The 23,389-nt window shown below is 26.9% G+C and overlaps 3 protein-coding genes across 9 annotated transcripts; all 3 read left to right on the top strand.

The window, feature by feature from the left end:
* Positions 1–5,681, top strand: LOC105198225 (odorant receptor 43a). Of its 4 annotated transcripts, none has more exons than XM_039456164.1 (6): positions 1–1,060; positions 1,275–1,743; positions 1,875–1,974; positions 2,155–2,274; positions 4,024–4,179; positions 5,145–5,681. In XM_039456164.1, the coding sequence occupies exons 1-6, from the start codon at positions 823–825 to the stop codon at positions 5,277–5,279; spliced, it is 1,218 nt and encodes a 405-aa protein (XP_039312098.1). In that variant the 5' UTR covers positions 1–822; the 3' UTR covers positions 5,280–5,681. The 4 variants fall into 4 exon arrangements, with proteins under 4 accessions (XP_039312098.1, XP_039312099.1, XP_039312101.1 ...); XM_039456165.1 differs by lacking the exon at positions 5,145–5,681 and adding an exon at positions 4,332–4,475; XM_039456167.1 differs by lacking the exon at positions 5,145–5,681 and adding an exon at positions 2,817–2,854 and having other exon boundaries at positions 4,024–4,149.
* A 419-nt stretch (positions 5,682–6,100) lies between these two features.
* Positions 6,101–12,833, top strand: LOC120356860 (odorant receptor 82a-like). 3 transcript variants are annotated; one of them, XM_039456169.1, is made up of 7 exons: positions 6,101–6,437; positions 8,834–9,103; positions 9,338–9,806; positions 9,934–10,033; positions 10,224–10,343; positions 12,390–12,545; positions 12,690–12,833. In XM_039456169.1, the coding sequence occupies exons 1-7, from the start codon at positions 6,413–6,415 to the stop codon at positions 12,741–12,743; spliced, it is 1,194 nt and encodes a 397-aa protein (XP_039312103.1). In that variant the 5' UTR covers positions 6,101–6,412; the 3' UTR covers positions 12,744–12,833. The 3 variants fall into 3 exon arrangements, with proteins under 3 accessions (XP_039312103.1, XP_039312102.1, XP_039312104.1); XM_039456168.1 differs by lacking the exon at positions 6,101–6,437 and having other exon boundaries at positions 8,448–9,103; XM_039456170.1 differs by lacking the exons at positions 6,101–6,437; positions 12,690–12,833 and having other exon boundaries at positions 8,448–9,103; positions 10,219–10,343; positions 12,390–12,529.
* Positions 12,834–14,812: 1,979 nt separating this feature from the next.
* Positions 14,813–22,115, top strand: LOC113004323 (odorant receptor 43a-like). 2 transcript variants are annotated; one of them, XM_039456181.1, is made up of 7 exons: positions 14,813–15,709; positions 18,133–18,402; positions 18,637–19,105; positions 19,231–19,336; positions 19,514–19,633; positions 21,662–21,817; positions 21,962–22,115. In XM_039456181.1, the coding sequence occupies exons 1-7, from the start codon at positions 15,685–15,687 to the stop codon at positions 22,013–22,015; spliced, it is 1,200 nt and encodes a 399-aa protein (XP_039312115.1). In that variant the 5' UTR covers positions 14,813–15,684; the 3' UTR covers positions 22,016–22,115. The 2 variants fall into 2 exon arrangements, with proteins under 2 accessions (XP_039312115.1, XP_039312116.1); XM_039456182.1 differs by having other exon boundaries at positions 19,237–19,336.
* Positions 22,116–23,389: the final 1,274 nt, after the last annotated feature.

Raw genomic sequence — 23,389 nt, forward strand, 5'->3', positions numbered from 1 at the left:
TTTATAAAATATAAAATATTGCAATATAAAAATTAAAAGTATAAATATATTATTGTGTACGTTTTAAGCTACAATATTGTAATTTTGTAGAAAAAATAAAAATATTTATTAAAATTATGTTATTCCTTATAAACAAACACTAAAAAGTTACGGATAGGGGCTTCCAAAACACATTTCTGAATATATTATCTATTCTCATTCTCACAGATTGAAATCAAATTATCACAGAGTATTTGTTACCAGTTGAAGTCTCTAATAAATTAAGCATTGGTTTGTTATTTGTTATTAACATAAAAAATTAATAATTTGTCATCTTACTCACTTCATCATTTTACCCCCTCCCCCTCTTTCCGCGCAAGTACACCTGTGCAATTTTAGCTTAATTTTTTCTCATACGTTTCTTTAGCTCTTTTATAATTTTATTTTGTATTTTTCTTTTTTCTTCTCTGTCTGTTTTTTCGCTTTGATATCTTCAGTAGATATAAAATCGCAAATTTTATGGTCTATCCCAATAACGCAGCTGTCTACTTCGCTGATTTGTCGGTAACTTTAAAAAACAACCAACCGCATCTGACACACATGCTCGATTGTGATTTTTGCATCCAAAATGCGCAATACAAAAGATACCCCGTCTTACCTTCCTTCACTTTTTTGTCCCACCTTCCCTATAAAAAAATTTATGTATAGCTATATAATGGATTATATACTATATTTAAATATTTTGATATAATTATATATAATTAAATATGTTTATATGTATAACAAATTTTTTTACTGGGTAATTACGCAGATTTAGAATGGGCGATCGGTCTGCATCGCTGTATGTTGAAAATTATCGGTTTGTGGCCGGAACAAAACAGAAAACAGTATAAAGAATTCTTTTCGAAGTTTCGAATGCTATTTAATGCTACAGCAATAGTTTTTATATTAATTATACCGGCTTTAGCTCAATTGATTAATGTATGGGGTGATATGATCCAGATTATAGATAATTTACAATTCACTTTGCCCTTCTTAGTAACGATACTTAAAGTCTTCATTATGTGGTACAAGAAAGCAGGTACTTCATTAATTAACAAATTCATTCAATTTTGTAAATTTATCTTTTCTTTATTATTAAACAAAATATTCTCACTTTTTAAAACATAAGCTTTTAATTAAAGTAAATGTGTATATAATTTAATCAAAATCAATTACTAATCAAATTAAGTTGATACTGTCTTTTTTTAATATAATTAATTTTATATATATTTAATAACATATTATTTTTTCAGATTTATTATTGTTAACTAACAAGATTATAAAAGACTGGACGCGAGTGAAAATGGATAAAGAGCGAAATGTCATGCTAAAAAAGGCTAGGATTACCCGCTTAATCTTAAAAGTCGGTGTATTTGTTACAGTTTTGGCAGTGTTCAGTAAACTTAGCTCTGTATTTTTTAAAGAATACATTTGGCATGTGAACAATCTTACTAATCATGAAAGATCTTTACCGTTTCCTACATACAACTGGTACGATGTAACCAGCAGCCCGAAATACGAACTAACATATCTGGCACAAACAATCGGTGCAATTGCTGTCGCTGTTACATATGTTGCGGTCGACAACTTTCTTGGACTACTGATCTTACATATATGTGGTCAGATGGAGAATCTGAATCTGCGATTACTGAATTTGGGGAAGCATCCGGATTTCAAAGCGGTTTTAAAGTACAACATTAAAGATCACATTCGCTTGATCAGGTTATCACAAAAGCAAATTTTGTTTTATAATTTAACTTTCAATTTTTTTTACAAAATAAATCCCAAATGTAAAATTTTTAGAAATTTCTATAATAAGTGTGCTCCTATTTTATGTTACATCTAAGTTGCAGATCTGTAGAAATCATTGATGATTCATTCAATTTATTGCTGCTCGCTGTGATATGTTATTTTAGCATACTATTCAGTCTTTTTGGATTTCTAGTACTTACTGTAAGTATAAATAATAATTTATTTTTTTGTATAACTTATTTTATTAAACTAAAAGCTAATATCTTATTAAGATGTTTAACCTTTGCTTTCATAAATATTGTGTTTTGTATATAATATAAAAATAATGCAATAATATAATACATTTTAAAACATAATGTATCTAATTTAGATTTAATTTAGGCTTTTAATCAAGATACTCAATTATCGATCGCACAAATGTCTTGGTACTTTTTCGCGGGTGGATCACTTTTAATGCACACTTGTCTTTATTGCGCGGTAGGCGAACATCTCGTGAATAAAGTAAGTATAATAATAGTTTTTGTAATGATAATAACGATAAAGCGCAAATTATCTGATTCTATGAAATAATAAAATACCTTTATAATTTTAACTGTATATATTAAAAAATTATTATTTCTAATTGTTGTATGATTTTCGTAAAATTTAAATAAGAAAATAAAAAAATTTGATAAAATATTTTAAATAAGCGTTTGTTTAATTGTATTGAATACATACATTTATAATAATTTTAACATTTATACTTTTAATCATTTAATTTGCTCTTTTTAATATATACATTTAATATTTAATAAATTTCAGTATTAATGTTTATACTGTATTATACATATATACGTGCTTGTTTAAAGTAATATAATGTATTATTTATCTTCAACTTACCCGTTTCCTGCAATATGGTTTAATTCAGAATTCTTGTAAATTGTGTTCGGTTAAACACACAGTTTATAACAAATATATTATAATTTTATAACACAGTGTTAAACTATAATAAATTAAATTTTTTTTTATTGATGTTCACTTTACCTGACTTTGTTGTTCTGCAGATTACGCAGCGACACAGTTTTTAGTGATGTTACCAGGCGTAAGACTCCTAGAATACAATTTGATTGTACACATGCTAATTGCCTGTCCAAAGAGAAGAATTGCACTCTTTGTTAATGGTTGATTGTCACATAGACTTTTCACATAGACTCGCAATCTTTTTGCACGCTGTTACACAACTTTCTTCTTCCCCAATGATTTTTCAAACACTTTTTACAAAAGTAGAAAATAGCAATTTATCTTGCAGCTTATTCAATTTTGTAAAGCACACGCATTTACTAGGGAATTACTATAATTTAATACAAATGTCACGAGTAAGAAAGTGAGATAAAGTCATAAAGAAATCGCAAAAAGATATATAGTCTAACTTAATAATACAGCTGCCAACGTTGCTGGCTAGACAACTGACAATAACCGAGAGGCTACAACTAACGCATACGCTTGATCATGAATCAAATCACGCAATACAGGGAACACCCCATTGGCTTATATCCCCAACTCTCTCATGCTCCATTATCCTCTACTTGTGAATAAGTAAAATGTAACATTCACGATTTGCATTAAATTTGCATCAAAAGTTTCTAATGCAATGTCTTTTTTACGTCTTTTACCTTTTTTGTTTTTTATTATATAATAATTACAATATTTACTGAATAATATAGTTTCAAAATGTGTAATGTAAGTGCTAAACAAGTTTTTGTATTTATAGCTAAATATATATTTTTACATCTCAAATTTAAACACAGTACGTTAATATTACTTAAAATAAGTACGTCATTACTAGCCGGATATACTCATATGCAACTACTTATTTTTTTTGAAAAGTTTCTATTTGTGACCTAAAAACGGGATTATATTTAGCATTAATCCAAATGCACGGTATCATTCAACCAACAGTTCTCAGGAACTGAAAACAATAAAATATTTTTGGATGGTTTGATTCAAATTTTAAACCTCGTTGGAGAAAACATCTTAGCTCATATTATAAATTTAAAAAACTGTATTTTTTATATTTGTGTATGCGTGCATGGGTATATGTGCATCTGTCAATAAACTCAGTTTTAAATAAATTAAATATTTATTATTTATAATAAAATAATATTAAGTATAATAAAATAATATAATTTGAATAATTAATCTTACTTTTTCTTCATTAGACTAATTTAATCATTTTTCAACTGTTAATTAATATAAAATGTATTTTTTTAGTCTGAAGAAGTACATAGCGCTACGTATGAATGTGAATGGTATACTCTAGAGCCAAAAGCAGTAAGAAACTTGGCAGTAATTATGGTCTGTGCAAAGAAACCACTCAATATCACAGCGGGAAAAATGTTCCCAATGACAATGTCTACATTTTGCAGCGTGAGTTTTGTAAAGCATATAAAATATCATTATTTTTCTTATTTTACTAATTGAATCATGTCAAAAAATGATTTTTTTGAGATTATACATATTATAATTTTTTAATATATTTCTTCGATACTGTCAGTATTTTAAAAGATTAAACATTTCAGTTATTAAAAACGTCGGCGGGTTACTTATCTATGTTACTTGCCGTTCGAAATTAATGACAAAGATAACAGGATAAATTGATACGTCTTTTTCATAATGTACGGTATTATGATGTAAAATTAAAAATAAATTCTTTACATAAATAAGCTATGCATTAATTTCACGTTTTATTTCTAACTTTTCATTTTTTATTTTTTACTCATAGAAACTTCACGTGAATCTTTTCACACACAGCAATTATGAGAATGTTTAATTTGGATTTGGAAATTTATCTTTTTACTAGTTAAAAAAGTAAAATAATAAATATCAAATAATTTCTACATTTCATGATGTAATTGTTACAGAAGCACATACATTTGACTTGGTTTGTACCTTGCCGTTTTTATTTTATTGATTATTTTTTAATCGCTCTTTGGCAACTTTTAAACTTTCTTTCAAATTAGGAATTTATTTATGTAAAAAAAAAAATTCTAAAAAAATAAATTTATAAATAAATGGTCATATTTTTCAGTTATGTTGCATAAACTTAATTTACAAATATATTATTAAATTTATTTTTGATGATTTATTGTAATAATTATTTTATGAGGTAGTAATCTAATATTAAAAATTACATTGTAATTTAATATAAACAGAGCTCTTCAAAATTTACTTCCTTTTAGTTTTTTATTTATGTAATATTTAACGTAAATTAATGCAATACAATATTAAAAAAGTTTAAATTTTTCAATACTGTCAAAACTACTACCACACTATCATTCTAATTCCAAAGTAAATTTATTAATTTCTTAAATTTTTGCCTTTCCACCATCAAGGCTGATGGCGTAAAAGTTCACCTGAAAAAGTTTACATTACCGCTCATGAGTGACTTAACTAATCCTGTGGAATACCTGTACAATAACTGTACAATAACCAGATGTAACATCAATTCCGTAAACACCAAATTCTAGCTCACGTACTAATAATTCATTAAATAATTATAAAAAACAGTAGATGTTTATCATTATTCGCGCATCTATAATAAAAAGTTAAGAAAAATATTGAGTTTTATTTGTAACGAGTTATTATCTGTGATAAAAAATGTTAGTACTTTTAGTTTATACATGCTGTATACAAATATAAAAAAGATTTGCTAGAGAAATCGACAGCAATGTGGTCGTATTAAAATTCGAATTCACATTTACATTTAAAATATATAAATTTATGTGGTTACATTCTAGCTTTTCAAATATCAGCAGCAATACAAACACGTAATCTATTCATCAGTTTCTCTAATTTTACATGTTTTAATCACATGCTAATTGCAATGTTTTAAAGCGCATTTTGCTTCACGTATGATATAGACAATGCGTTATTTAATCAAGTTGTTTGAACGTTAAATAAAAATAAATAATACGTTGTATGCATGAAATAGAATACGTCCTTAAAATCTTTATATTTAAGTCACGCACATGCACGTATATCTTCAGCACTCTTTGGATACTCATCGACAAATTGTTACTTTAAATTAGCGTAGAGAATTTCATCCTTCCCGTTCTGTGGTTGTGCCCCGACTGACTGATGGAGACGACAGCCTGTAGCTATAGACTCATTAATAATGCACCGCCAAAATGTTCAGCGAAAATGGCAACTCTTTCCTCTCTGAGATGAATTTCTTTTAACAGAACAAAGAATATCTACAAATGTGCACCTTCTATGTGAAACATTCAACGATTTTACTTTGTCTCATTATCATATGCCTGCAAAAGTTTTTTCTTATACGCTATCGTAACAATTCATCTGCGAGCTCTTTAATAGCAAAAAGAAGAAGAATATAAAACCATATAAAAAAGTACAGTTGTATATGCTGGTGAAGTACAAATGCTCGTTTTACGATTTCCCTATTATAATTCACGCATTATACCCTTTCACTAAAGGAAAACTTCAACAAGACGACAATAGCAAGTGTTCTATCTAGTTGTTGCAAAATTTATGACCGCACAAAGTATCACGTTTTAAGAATTTCGTTAGAAATGAATTGTAGCAACGTTTAAACAGTGGATATAATATCATTGATGAAACAAGATCAGTAACGGTGTGATCAATGAATAGTTCAAGAGAATATAATGGTGTTTTTTTTTATTATCAATTAATAATTTAAAACAAATAAATTTAATATAAAATAATATCTTTTATATCATAATTTAAAATTATTTTTTACTTATTAAATATTTACTTGTAATAAACGCATACATTGGAAAGCGAGATGCAATAAGTCATTTTGTATTTTAACTTAAAGTTTCGGAAAAATGTTTTTTAATAATCATATTACAGATAACAACATTTTTCATTTCATGTTTAAATTAATTATTACATCTATAATTTGACAACAAGAAATAAATTATTTTTACATTGACAAAAATTATTCACATTGTCAAAAGTCTTATTATACTTTGTAATCCAATATTTCTTTCTAACATTAATTACTTTGTTAATAGATTCTTGAATCAACAAATTTCGCAGTCTATAGTCATGAGTTCTTACTTAATGTGATACAAATCTATGAATTGTGCTAACTTTTATATGTATACTTTTATATGTATACATTTGATATTTTAATTTAAGAATTAAAATTTTTATTTAGAAATTGCACGGAAAAATTTAAGTTAATGTTTTTTTCTAAAAAACTAATGTTTGATAAAAATTATGATATTATTTTTCTTTCAAACCTGTAAAGTCTTGTCTCCAAGATGCACAGTGAGTCAGAAGAACCCAATAATTGATTAAATATTCATTTACCTCAGAATTTTGATAAAATTTATGAAAAATTTTGACTACGTACGGTTTTTTGGATTAATGATTTCAAACCTAATGTCAGAAATTTATGATTCAAAATAATGGATCCAAACTATTTTTTATAATAATCGTAAAGTTTTATTAAATTTAGTCAAATTAATCAGGATTAATAGAAAGTTGACGTGACAAAGCAAGTAAGATAAGTTAAAAATTTTTATTTTTTAAGGTTTATTCCTAGATATTCAGCTAATATTTCTGGGTTTTTAAATGCTCGATGCTGTATATTATTATCGTTACTGATTCCGTTGACGTTTTTACGTATCTTTAGTAACAAGTAAAAGTAACAAATTGTAGAGGTTTGTTCGCAGCAAACATATTAATAGAAACAAAACAGAACTTAAAAAATATTAATTTTGACGTTGCACGAGTCGGGTTAATGGATTTTTGTTAAGTTTTAAATTAGATTTATTCACATAAATAATTCCAAAATACAAAATAGTGCAAATATTAAAAGCAAATAAATGTTTAGCATTATAATTTGTTTACTTTTTAAACCAATACAATTTTTAACAAATTTAATTTACAAAATATATATTAACAATTTTCATGTTTTTATTTTAAAAACAGGTCTGAAACTATCACCTGTATTTTGGTATAAAACAGTTATTTCTTAAAACCTATAACAGAAACCTTATTATTTATTTTATTTATGTGTCCTCTGATATACTTACAACATTAAAACGTTATATGAAATAAATTTTAAACTTGACTTTTGGCCGGTTGTTCAGGTTTCTTGGCCCACTGTGCAATGCTAAAAATCTTTTTGAAATCTTGGACAAAAATTAAATTAATCAAACGCGTTCAAACAATTCAACTAATTGCTCGGCCAATGTAATTGATGAATTCCCTTTGTATTCAAGATTTCAAACCGATTTCTAACATCATAAACACAATGCTTTAAAGGTCTTATATAATCGTCTAAATGTATACAAATTATTATATATGTACTTATATATAAATATATAGGGAAAAGTAAGGTAAGATAAAGTAGTTTTGAGAATGAAGTTTTGAGAATGAATAAAAGCTTCCGTAATACTCTTTGGACATATGTCTTTCAATATATTTATCATTAAAATATAATTTTAAGATATTATAAACTGTATTTAATAAAAACTAAAAAAGTCATTTCTTTATACCTTGGTGACGGCTGGGTTCAAATGTATGCATAGTGTTTCCCGGCGTATAAAGCTATGCGTTTTTAACTTAATTTATTCTTATATGTTTCTTTGGCTATTTTATAATTTTATTTTGTACTTTTTTTTCTTCTCTTTTGTCGTTTCCGCGCTGTTATATCTTTTGTAGTAATAAGGAGATGGCAAAAAGGTAAAAATTATGATCTGTCTTAATAACGCAGCTGTCGACTTCACCGATTTGTCGGTAACTTTCAATGACCGATCAGCCGCATCTAACACACATGCTCGATAGTAATTTCAGCCTCCAAAATGCGCGATACAAAAAATTCTCTCTTTTATCACCCTACCTTTTCTTACGTAATTTTCCCTATAAAAAAATTTATGAATATATTCCATATAATAAGTAAACATAATATTAAATAAAATTATATATAGCTATATAATGCATTATACGTATTTGTATACTTTTTTATATAATTTTATATAATTAACCATGCTTATTTATATAACAAATTTTTTACTGGGTGATTACGCAGATTTAGAATGGGCGATCGGTCTGCATCGCTGTATGTTGAAAATTGTTGGTTTGTGGCCGCAACAAAACAAAGATCAGTATAAAGACTACTTTTCAAAGTTTCGAATGTTATTTAATGCTACGATAATAATTTGCGTATTGACTATACCGGCTTTAGCTCATTTGATTAATGTATGGGGTGATATGATCCAGATAATTGATAATTTACAATTAACTTTACCCTTTTTAATAACGACATTTAAAATCTTCATTATGTGGTACAAAAAAGGAGGTACTTCACTAATTACCAAAACCATTAATTCTTGTAAACTTTTCTCTTCTTTATTAATAATCAATATTCTTACTTTTTAAAATAATAATTTTTAATTAAAATAAATATGCATATAATTTAATAAAAATAAATTACTAATTGAATTAAAACAATAACAAGCTGATATCAAAAAATACTATCTGTTCTTATACATAATTAATTTTATAGATATTTTATAACTCATTATTTTTTCAGTTTTATTACTGTTGATTAATAAGATTATGAAAGACTGGACGCGAGTGAAAATGGATGAAGAGCGAAATGTAATGCTAAAAAACTCTAAGATCACTCGCTTAATCTTACAAATTGGATTATTTTTTACAGTTTTGGCAGCGTTTAGTAGACCTGGCTCTATATTTTTTAAAGAATACATTTGGCATGTAAACAATCTTACTAATCATGAAAGACCTTTACCGGTTCCTACGCACTACTGGTACGATGTAAATAGCAGCCCAAATTACGAACTAACATATTTGGCACAAGCAATTGGGTTATATGCATGCGCTATCACTTACATCGCGGTCGACAACTTCCTTGGACTACTGATCCTACATATATGTGGTCAGATGGAGAATCTGCATCTGCGATTATTGCATTTGGGGAAAGATCCGGATTTCAAAGCGGTTTTAAAGTACAACGTTAAAGACCACATACGCTTGATCAGGTTCTCACGAAACTTTTGTTTTATATTTTAGCATTCAATTTTCTTACAAAATGAATTCCAAATGTAAAATTTTTAGAATTTTCTATAATAAGTGTATTTTCTATTTTATATCACATTTATGTTGCAGATCTGTAGAAATCATTGATGACACATTCAATTTATTGCTGCTTGCCATGATAGGTTTTTTTTGCATACTATTTAGTCTTTTTGGATTTCTAGCACTTACTGTAAGTGTAAATAATAATTTACTTTTTTATTTAACTTATTTTATTAAACTAAAAACTAATATCTTATTAAGATGTTTATCTTTTGTTATCATTAATTAGCATACATATCGTGTTTTATAAGTAATTTAGAAATAATGTAATACTATAGTACATTTTATAACATAATGTATCTAAGTTACGTTTAGTTTAGGCTGTTAATCAAGATACTCAATTATCATTTGCACAATTGTCTTGGTACTTTTTTGCGGGTGGATCACTTTTAATGCACACCTGTCTTTATTGTGCGGTAGGCGAGCATCTCGTGAATCAAGTAAGTATAATAATAGTTTTTGTAATAACATTAACGACACTGCGCGAATTATCTGATTCTATGAAATAATAGAATATCCTTATAATTTTGACTGTATATGTTAAAAAATTATTATTTAAAAATTGTTGTATATTTTTTGTAGCATATAAATAAGAAGAAAAATATTTAATAAAATATTTTAAATAAGCGCTTGTTTAATTATATTAAATATATACATTTGCAATAATTTTGACATTAACATTTTTAGTCATTTGATTTGCTCTTTATAAATTATATATGTTTAATATTTCATAAACTTTAATATTAATTTTGGGCTATATTATACTTATATGTGTACTTGTTTAAAGTAATATAATGTATCATTTATGTTCAACTTGACCGTTTTCTTCAATGTGGTTTAATTCAGAGTTTTGTGTTCAGTAAATGTAGTATTTGTGAGTAAATTGTGTTCAGTTAAAAACACAAATTATAACAAATGTGGTAAAATTTTAAAACACATTATTGAACTATAATAAATTAATGATTTTTTCATTAATATATACTTTACTTGGTTTTGTTGTTCAGATTACGCAGCGACATAATTTTTAATGATGTTAACAGGCATAAGACTGCTGGAACACAACTCGATTGTGCACATTCTAATTGACTATCCAAAGAGAAGAATTTTCTCTGTGTTGATTGTGATTAATTGCCACATAGATGCACGATCTTGTTGCACGTTGTTACACCATTTTCTTTTTTCCAACTCTTGCCCTTTTTGTGTGGTTGAAATGATTGTCCAAATACTGTTTACAAAAGTAGAAAATAACATTTTATCTTGCAGATTAATAAATGTTGTCTGTGAAGCACATGCATTCACCAGGAAATTACTATAATTTAATAAAAAAATTACGAATAAAAAAGTGAGATAAAGTCATAAGGAAATCGCAAAAAGATATATAATCTAACTTAATCTTGCAGCTGCCAACATTGCTGGCTCGTGGATAACTGTCAGTAATCGAAGAGCTGCAACTAACGCGTAACATTCACTATGCTCGCTCGTGAATTCGAATCACGCGATATAGGGAACACCCCTCTGTCTTACTTCCCCAACTCTCTCCTGCTCCCCCAACCCCTACTTGTTTGTCAACCGAGAAATAAGTGATATGTAATATTAAAGTATTTACGACTTGCATCAAGTTTGTATCAAAAGTTTCTAATGCAATGTCTCCTTTATGTTTTTTACCTTTTTTTGTCTTTCACTATATAATAATTATTATAATCTTTACTGAATGATGAGGTTTCAAAATGTGCAATTTGAGTGATAAACAAGTTTTTGTACTCATACACTAAAAAAAATGTCTAGTTATAACTACCAAATGTATAATAAAATAATATCAATTAAATATTTGGTTAATATAACCAAAAATAATTTTGTATATTTAAATGTTTAGTAAATATTATCAAATTTGGTAAAAGTTACTGAATATTTAGAAAAGTAAAATTATTTTTGGTTACAATAGCCAAATATTTAATTTTTTTTTTAGTGTAGCTAAATATTCCTTTTTACATCTCAAATTTAAACGCAGTACGTTTATATCACGTAAAAATAAGTACGTCATTACTATTCAAATATATTCTTACGCAACTACTTATTTTTATGGAAAAGTTTTTATTTGTGCCCTTAAAACGAGATCATATTTAGCATTAAGCCGAATGCACGTTGTCATTCCAACGTTGTCAATCCAACCAACAGTTCCGGTGAACTAAAAATTATAAAATATTTTTACAAGGGTTGATTCAAATTTTGAACCACAATGGAGAAAACAAATATTAAAAATCTTAGCTTATATTATAAATTTTGTAAACTGTATTTTTTAGAAATGTGTGCGTATGCGTGCGTAGGTATATGTGCATGTGTCAACACACTCAAATCTAAATAAATCAAATGTTCATCTTTTCTGTACAATAAAATAGTATAATTTAAATAATTATTCTTATTCCTTCTTCATTAGACTAATTTAATCATTTTTCATTAATTAATCAATATAAAATGTATTTTTTTAGTGTGAAAAAGTACATAGCGCTACATATGAATGTATATGGTATACTTTAAAGCCAAAAGTAGCACGAAACTTGGCAGTAATTATGGTCTGTGGAAAGAAACCACTCAATATCACAGCGGGAAAAATGTTCCCAATGACAATGTCTACATTCTGCAGCGTGAGTTTTGTAAAGCATGTAAAATATTATATTGTACCTAAATCATGACATAAAATTTATTTTTTGAGATTATACATATTATAGTTTTTAATATATTTCTTTGAAGCCGTCAATATTTTATTGTTAAAAGATAAAATATTTTAGTTATTAAAAACGTCGGCGGGGTATCTATCTATGTTACTTGCCGTTCGAAATTAATGACAAATAGTTACAGGATGAATTGGTACGTCCCTTGTATATTATATGGTATTATAATGTAAAATTAATAATAAATTGTTTATATAAATACGCTATGCATTAATTTTATAATAAGATTTTCACCGCAGATACATCTGTTTGTTTAGTTTACTCAAAATCCATCAGCAAAGTTTACTAACATGTTATATCAATAGATTAGTGGTAAAAATCGAATAAAATTTGCGAGCGCAACCATTTGACGGCAGACTAGTAATAAAAATTGAACAAAACTAAAAATTTGCTCGATTACAGCCGCCAGTCTATTATTATAACATGAACAGGAGGTCAATCATGTAATTTAATGTAAAACTTTACACGTTTTATTTTTCATTTTTCAGTTTTCATTTTTCATTTTTTACTCATAAAGAATTCACGTAAATATTTTCACGCACAGTGATTATGAATTAGGTTAAATACGAGAAAGTTTAGTTTGAATTTCGTTATTTACCTTTTTATTAGTTAAAAAAGTAAAATAATAAATATAAAATAATTTCTACTTTTAAGATGTAATAGTTACTGAAACACATATATTTGACTTCGTTCGTACCTTTCTGTTTTTATTTTATTTATTTCTAATCACTTCAGGGGCAATTTTTAAACTTTCTTCTAAGTTAAAAATTTATTTATGTAAATAAAAAAATTGTAAAAAAATAAATTTTTAATTGGCTATAATCCATAGTTATGTTGCATAAACTTAATTTACAAATATATAATTATATTTATTTTTGATGATACATTGTAATAATTATTTTATTAGACAATAATCTAATATTAAACCTTACAATGTAATGTTTTTTTTAAACAGACTTCTTCAAAATTTACTATTTTTTTTAGTATTTTATTTATGTAAATTTTAACGTAAATTAATGCAATAGAATACCGAAAAGGTTTATCCCCTTCAATACTGCCAAAACTATTACCACACTTTCATTCTAATACCGAAGTACATTTATTAATTCCTTAAATTTTCGCTTCTCTACCATCAAGGCTGTTGATGTAAAAGTGCACGTAAAAAAGTTCATATTTCTGCTCATGAGTGACTTAATGATCCTGTGGAATCGTACATGATTGTGAAAATTACGTGAAACTTTTCACTTCTCACTTTTCCGCCAAAGGAGAAATGTTACATAATTGAAAACCTACTTTATTATTTATATTTTTTATAATAATTTAGCGGCAGCTTTAGAAATTAAGCATTTTCAAGAAAATGTCAATATCTATAACGAACTGCTTTACTACAGCAAAGATGTGAGTACTACACACCCATAAAATTTTATTAAAATAGGTGACGCGCGTTTAGCGGACTCCCCTTGTTTGTTTAACATTCTATATGCATAATTACATTATTATTTATTTAATAGATTGTCTTATATAAAAAAATTTCTATTTTTACATATATACAACTTGATAAATTTATCAAGAAATCAAAAGTGAATTAATTAATTCTGTTAAGCGCTCAAAATATATTAGGTTAATTAGACAATTATTAGTTTAAATTTTATACATTAATAACAAATTAATATTGCTTACGTTCATGCGATTCAGCAATAAGATTCAATTCATTGTTACGTATCTTCAATATTTATAGAAAAACTAGTACAACGGTAAAGACTTTTTATTTTAAAAGCTATTGTAAAAGACAATTATGTTTAACCCGTCTACCAGAAGTAATGAATACTGATAATTATCTGGTACCCAGTAGTTATTTATTAATGGAGCATTAATTACAATAAACACTAAAGTACCTTGTAAGCCAGTTGATCATACATATCCTTTCTTGAACAGGAGTTCACGTTGATGTTGAAAACGACAATGACAGATATGCATAAGTACGCAACAAGTATTCGATTTTGCAGGAATAACCAGATATAACATCAATTCCGTAAACACCAAATTCTAGCTCACATCTTAGTAATTCAGTAAATAATCGTATACAAATATAAAAAAGATTTGCTAGAGAAATCGACAGCAATGTTGTCGTGTTAGATTTCTAATTCACATTTATATTTAAAATATAAAAATTTAGGTGTTTACACTCTAGCTCTTTAAATACCAGCAGCAATACAAACACGTTATCTATCCAGCAGTTTTTCTAATTCTACACGTCTTAATCGCATGCTAACTTCAATGTTTTAAAGCGCATTCTGCTTCACGCATCAAACGGAAAATGCACCATTTAATCTTTTGTTTGAACGTTAAACAAGAATAAATAATACAATATTTGCATGAAATAGAATACGTCCTTAAAATCTTTATATTTAAGTCACGCACATGCACGTATATTTTCAGCACTCATTTGAATACTCATCGACAAATTGTTAATTTAAATTAACGTAAAGAATTCCATCCTTCCCGTTCCGTGGCTATGCCCAGACTGATGGAGACGATAGCCCGCAGCTATAGATTCATTAATAATGCACCGCCAAAATGTTCAGCGAAAATGGCAACTCTTTTCTCTCTGCGATAAATTTTTTTAGCAGTGCAAAAACTGTCTACAAAGGTGCATTTTCTATGTAAAATATTCAACAATTTTACTTGCTCTGTCTCTTTATTATGTGCCTGCAAAAGTTTTTACCTTATACGCAACTGTAACAATTCATTGGCTCTTTAATAGCAAAAAGAAGAAGAATATAAAACCATATAAAAAAGTACACTTGTATATGCCGGTAAATTTCAAATCCTCGTTTTACGGATTCCCTATTATAATTCATGCATCATACCTTTTCACCAAATAAAAACTTCAACAAGACGACAATAACAAGTGTTCTTTCTGGTTGTTGCAACATTTATAACCGCGCAAAGTATCATGTTTCAAGAATTTTGTTAGAAATATGAATTCTAGCAACGTTTAAACAGTGGAGATAATATCATTGATGAAACAAGACCAGTAACGGTTTGATCAATGAACACTTCAAGCGAATATAATGGTGTTTCTTTTCATTATCAATTAATAATTTAAAACAAAGTTTATATAAAATAATATTTTTATATGATAATTAAAATTACTTTTTACTTATTAAATATTTACTTGTATTAAACGCATATATTGGAAAGCAAGATGCAATAAGACGTTTTGTATTTTAACTTAAAGTTTCGAAAAAATGTTTTTTAATAGTCATATTACAAATAACAACATTTTTCATTTCATGTTTAAATTAATTATTACATCTATAATTTTACAATAAGAAATAAATTATTTTTACATTGTCAAAAATTATTCACATTGTCAAAAGTCTAATTATACTTTGCAATCCAATATTTCTTTCTAACATTAATTACTTTTTTAATATATTCTCGAATCAACAAATTTCGTAGTCTATAGTCATGAGTTCTTACTTAATGTGATACAAATCTACGAATTGTGCTAACTTTTATATGTATACTTTCTTATATGTACATTTGATATTTTAATTTAAGAATTAAAATTTTTATTGAGAAATTGCATGGAAAAATTTAAGTTAAAGTTTTTTTCTATAAAACTAATGTTTGATAAAAATTATGACATTACTTTTCTTTCAAACCTGTAAAGTCTTGTCTTCAAAATGCACAGTGAGTCAAAAGAACCCAATAATTGATTAAATATTCATTTACCTCAAAATTTTGATAAAATTTATGAAAAATTTTTACTACGTACGGTTTTTTGGATTAATGATTCCAAACCTAATGTCAGAAATTCATAATTCAAAATAATCGATCCAGACAATTTTCTATAATAATCGTAAAGTTTTATTAAATTTAATCAAATTAATCAAGATTAATAGAAAGTTGACGTGACAAAGCAAGTAAGATGAGTTAAAAATTTTTATATTTTAAGGTTTATTCCTAGACAGTCAGCTAATATTTCTGGGTTTTTAAATGCTCGACGCTGTATATTATTATGGTTACTGATTCGGTTGACGTTTTTACGTACGTATCTTTAGTAACGAGTAAAAGTAACAAATTGTAGAAGTTTGTTCGCAACAAAAATATTCATAGAAACGGAGCAGAACTTAAAAAATATTAATTTTGAGGTTGCACGAGTCGGGTTAATGGAATTTTGTTAAGTTTTAAATTAGATTTATTCACATAAATAATTCCAAAGTACAAAAGAGTGCAAATATTAAAAGCAAATAAATGTACAGCATTATAATTTGTTTAATTTTTAAACCAATACAATTTTTAACAAATTTAATTTACAAAATATGTATTAACAATTTTCATGCTTTTATTTTAAAAATAAGTCTAAAACTATCACCTGTATTTTGCTATAAAACAGCTATTTCTTGAAACCTATAACAGAAACCTTATTATTTAGTTTATTTATGTGTCCTCTGATATACTTACAACATTAAAACATTATATGAAATAAATTTTAAACTCGACTTTTGGCCGGTTAATCAGGTTTCGTGGCCCACTGTGCAATGCTAAAAATTTTTTTGAAATCTTGGACAGAAATTAAATTAATCAAACGCGTTCAAACAATTCAACTAATTGCTCGGCCAATGTAATTGATGAATTCTCATTGTGTCCAAGATTTCAAACCGATTTCTAACATCATAAAAACAATGCTTTAAAGGTCTTATATAATCGTCTGAATGTATACAAATTATTATATGTATATGTACTTATATATAAATATATAGGGGAAAGTATGGTAAGACAAAGTACTTTTGAGAATGAAGTTTTGACAATGAATAAAAGCTAGGTTTCCATAATTAACGTGTTATTCCAATTTTTACAATACTCTTTGGACATATGTCTTTCAATATATTTATCACTAGAATATAATTTTAAGATATTATAAACTGCATTTAATAAAAACCAAAAAAGACATTTTTTTATAACTTGGTGACGGCTGGGTTAAAATGTATGCGTATTGTCTCCCGGCGTGTAAAACGTATGCGTTTTTAACTTAATTTTTTCTCGTATGTCTGTTTGGCTATTTTATAATATTATTTTGTACTTTTTTTCTTCTCCTTTGTCGTTTCCGCGCTGTTATATCTTTTGTCGTAATAAGGAAATCGCAAAAAGGTAAAAATTAAGGTATGTCTTAATAACGCAGCTGTCGACTTTGCTGATTTATCTTTCAATGACCGATCAGCCGCATCTAACACACATGCTCGATAGAATTTCTGCATCCAAAATGCGCGATACTAAAAATTCTCTCTTTTATCACAATACCTTTTCTTACGTCACTTTTCCCTATAAAAAATTTATAAATTTATTCCTTATATTAAATAAACATAATATTAAATAAAATTATGTATAACTATATAATGCATTATACGTATTTGTATACTTTTTTATATAATTTTATATAGATAAACATGTTTATTTATAAGACAAATTTTTTTACCGGGTGATTACGCAGATTTAGAATGGGCGATTGGTCTGCATCGCTGTATGTTGAAAATTTTCGGTTTGTGGCCGCAACAAAACGAAGATCAGTATAAAGACTTCTTTTCAAAGTTTCGAATGCTATTTAATGCTACGATAATAATTTGCGTATTGACTATACCGGCTTTAGCTCACTTGATTAATGTATGGGGTGATATGATCCAGATAATTGATAATTTACAATTAACCTTATCTTTTTTAATAACGACATTTAAAATCTTCATTATGTGGTACAAAAAAGAAGGTACTTCACTAATTAACAAAACCATTAATTCTTGTAGACTTTTCTCTTCTTTATTATTAATCAATATTCTTACTTTCTAAAATAATAATTTTTAATTAAAATAAATATACATATAATTTAATAAAAATCAATTACTAATTGAATTTAAACAATAACAAGCTGATATCAAAAAATACTATCTGTCCTTATGCATAATTAATTTTATATATATTTCATAACACATTATTTTTTCAGTTTTATTACTGTTGATTAACAAGATTATAAAAGACTGGACGCGAGTGAAAATGGATGAAGAGCGAAATGTAATGCTAAAAAAAGCTAAGATTACTCGCTTAATCTTACAAATCGGATTATTTTTTACAGTTTTGGCAGCGTTTAGTAGACCTGGGTCTATATTTTTTAAAGAATACATTTGGCATGTAAACAATTTTACTAATCATGAAAGACCTTTACCGGTTCCTACACACTACTGGTACGATGTAACTAGCAGCCCGAAATACGAACTAACATTATTGGCACAAGCAATTGGGTTATTTGCATGCGGTCTCACTTACATCGCGGTCGACAATTTCCTTGGACTACTGATCTTACATGTATGTGGTCAAATGGAGAATCTGCATCTGCGATTATTGCATCTGGGAAACGATCCGGATTTCAAAGCGGTTTTAAAGTACAACGTTAAAGACCACATTCGCTTAATCAGGTTCTCACGAAAGCAACTTTTGTTTTATACTTTAGCATTCAATTTTCTTACAAAATGAAATCCAAATGTAAAATTTTTAGAATTTTCTATAATAAGTGTATTTCTTATTTTATATCACATCTAAGTTGCAGATCTGTAAAAATCATTGATGACACATTCAATTTATTGCTGCTTGCCATGATAGATTTTTTTTGCATAATATTCAGTCTTTTTGGATTTCTAACACTTACTGTAAGTGTAAATAATAATTTACTTTTTTATTTAACCTTTTTTATTAAACTAAGAACTAATATCTTATTAAGATGTTCCTTTGCTTTCATAAATATCGTGTTTTGTATATAATATAAAAATAATGCAATAATATAATACATTTTAAAACATAATGTATCTAATTTATATTTAATTTAGACATTTAATCAAGATACTCAATTATCATTCGCACAATTGTCTTGGTACTTTTTTGCTGGTGGAGTACTTTTAATATACACTTCTCTTTATTGTGCGGTAGGCGAGCATCTCGTGAATCAAGTAAGTATAATAAAAGTTTTTGTAATAATATTAACGACACTGCGCGAATTATCTGATTCTATGAAATAATAGAATATCTTTATAATTTTGACTGTATATGTTAAAAAATTATTATTTAGAAATTGTTATATAATTTTTGTAGCATATAAATAAGAAGAAAAATATTTAATAAAATATTTTAAATAAGCGCTTGTTTAATTATATTAAATATATACATTTGCAATAATTGTGAGATTTACATTTTTAGTCATTTGATTTGCTCTTTATAAATTATATATGTTTAATATTTCATAAACTTTAATATTAATTTTGGGCTATATTATACTTATATGTGTACTTGTTTAAAGTAATATAATGTATCATTTATGTTCAACTTGACCGTTTTCTTCAATGTGGTTTAATTCAGAGTTTTGTGTTCAGTAAATGTAGTATTTGTGAGTAAATTGTGTTCAGTTAAAAACACAAATTATAACAAATGTGGTAGAATTTTAAAACACATTGAACTATAATAAATTAATGATTTTTTCATTAATATATACTTTACTTGGTTTGTTGTTCTGCAGATTACGCAGCGACATAATGTTTAATGATGTTAACAGGCATAAGACTGCTGGAACACAACTCGATTGTGCACATGCTAATTGACTGTCCAAAGAGAAGAATTTTCTCTGTGTTGATTGTGATTAATTGCCACATAGATGCACGATCTTGTTGCACGTTGTTACACCATTTTCTTATTTCCAACTCTTGCCCTTCTTGTGTGGTCGAAATGATTGTCCAAACACTGTTTACAAAGGCAGAAAATAACATTTTATCTTGCAGACTATTAAATGTTGTCTGTGAAGCATACGCATTCACCAAAAAATTACTATAATTTAATAAAAAAATTACGAATAAAAAAGTGAGATAAAGTCATAAGGAAATCGCAAAAAGATATATAATCTAACTTAATCTTGCAGCTGCCAACATTGCTGGCTCGTGGATAACTGTCAGTAATCGAAGAGCAGCAACTAACGCGTATGCTCGCTCGTGTATTTGAATCACGCGATATAGGGAACACCCCTCTGTCTTACCTCCCCAACTCTCTCCTTCTCCACCATCCCCTACTTGTTTGTCAACCGATGAATAAGTGATATGTAATATTAAAGTATTTACGATTTGCATCAAATTTGTATCAAAAGTTTCTAATGCAATGTCTTTTTTATGTTTTTTACCTTTTTTTGTCTTTTACTATATAATAATTATTATAATCTTTACTGAATGATGAGGTTTCAAAATGTGCAATTTGAGTGATAAACGAGTTTTTGTACTCATACACAGAAAAAAAAGTTTAGTTATAACTACCAAATGTATATTAAAATAATATCAATTAAATATTTTGTCAATATAACCAAAAATAATTTTGTAATTTACATGTTTATTAAATATTATCAAATTTGGTGAAAGTTACTGAATATTTAGAAAAGTAAAATTATTTTTGGTTACATTAACAAAATATTTAATTTTTTTTTTAGTGTAGCTAAATATTCGTTTTTGCATTAAAATTTAAACACAGTACGTTTATATCACGTAAAAATAAGGACGTTATTACTATTCAAATATACTCGTACGCAATTACTTATTTTTATAAAAAAGTTTTTATTTGTGAAAACGAGATCATACGTATATAGCATTAAGCCGAATGCACGTTGTCATTCCAACTTTGTCAATCCAACCAACAGTTCTGGTGGACTAAAAATTATAAAATATTTTTACAAGGATTGATTCAAAATTTGAACCACGTTGGAGAAAACAAATATTAAAATCTTAGCTTATATTATAAATATTGTAAACTGTATTTTTTAGAAATGAGTGCGTATGCGTGCGTAGGTATATGTGCATGTGTCAACACACTCAATTCTAAATAAATCAAATGTTCACCTCTTCTGTATAATAAAATAATATAATTTTAATAATTAATCTTAATCCTTTAGTAGACTAAGTTAATCATTTTTCTTCAATTAAGCAACATAAAATGTATTTTTTTAGAGTGAAAAAGTACATAGCGCTACATATGAATGTATATGGTATACTTTAAAGCCAAAAGTAGCAAGAAACTTGGCAGTAATTATGGTCTGTGGAAAGAAACCACTCAATATCACAGCGGGAAAAATGTTTCCAATGACAATGTCTACATTCTGCAGCGTGAGTTTTGTAAAGCATGTAAAATATTATATTGTACCTAAATCATGACATAAAATTTATTTTGTGAGATTATACTTATTATAGTTTTTAATATATTTCTTTGAAGCCGTCAGTATTTTATTGTTAAAAAATTAAACATTTTAGTTATTAAAAACGTCGATGGGTTATCTATCTATGTTACTTGCCGTTCGAAATTAATGACAAAAAATTACAGGATGAATTGGTACGTCCCTTGTATATTATATGGTATTATAAAAATTGGTATTGTAAAATTAATAATAAATTGTTTACATAAATACGCTATGTATTAATTTTATAATAAGATTTTCACCGCCGATACATCTGTTTGTTTAATTTACTCACAATCCATCAGCAAAGTTTACTAACATGTTATATCAATAGATTAGTGGTAAATATCGAATAAAATTTGCGAGCGCGACCGTTTGACGGCAGACTAGTAATAAAAATTGAACAAAACTAAAAATTTGCTCGATTACGGCCGCCAGTCTATTATTATAACATGAACAGGCGGTCAATCATGTAATTTCATGCAAAACTTTTCACGTTTCACTCTTCACTTTTCATTTTTCATTTTTCATTTTTTACTCATAAGAATTCAAGTAAATATTTTCACGCAGAGTGATTATGAATTAGGTTAAATACGAGAAAGTTTAGTTTGGATTTCGTTATTTATCTTTTTATTAGTTAAAAAAGTAAAATAATAAATATAAAATAATTTCTACATTTTAAGATGTAATTGTTACTGAAACACATATATTTGACTTGGTTCGTACTTTTCTGTTTTTATTTTATTGATATCTAATCACTTCAGAGGCAACTTTCAAATTTTCTTCCAAGTTAAAAATTTTTTTATGTAAATAAAAAAATTGTAAAAAAAAAAATTTCTAAATAGCTATAATCCATATTTATGTTGCATAAACTTAATTTACAAATATATTATTACATTTATTTTTGATGATACATTGTAATAATTATTTTATTAGATAATAATCTCATATTAAACATTACAATGTAATTTTTTATAAACAGAGTTTTTCAAAATTTACTTTTTTTTAGTTTTCTATTTATTTTAATTTTAACGTAAATTAATGAAATAGAATACCGAAAAGGTTTAACTTCTTCAATACTGCCAAAACTATTACCACACTTTCATTTTAATTCCGAAGTACATTTGTTAATTCCTTAAATTTTTGCCTCTCTACCATCAAGGCTGTTGGCGTAGTTCACGTAAAAAAGTTCATATTTCTGCTCATGAGTGACATAAATGATCCTATAGAATCGTACATTATTGTGAAAATTACGTGAAACTTTTCACTTCTCTCTTTTCCTCCAAAGGAGAAATGTTACATAATTGAAAACCTACTTTATTATTTATATTTTTTATGATAATTTAGCGGCAGCGTTAGAAATTAAGCATCTTCAAGAAAATGCCTAATATCCTTAACGAACTGCTTTACTACAACAAAGTTGTGAGTACTACACACCCATAAAATTTTATTAAAATGGGTGACGCGCATTTCGCGGACTCCCCTTGTTTGTTTAACATTCTAT

The sequence above is a fragment of the Solenopsis invicta genome, chromosome 12 (genome assembly GCF_016802725.1).
Source record: "Solenopsis invicta isolate M01_SB chromosome 12, UNIL_Sinv_3.0, whole genome shotgun sequence".
Taxonomy (NCBI): Eukaryota; Metazoa; Arthropoda; class Insecta; order Hymenoptera; family Formicidae; genus Solenopsis; species Solenopsis invicta.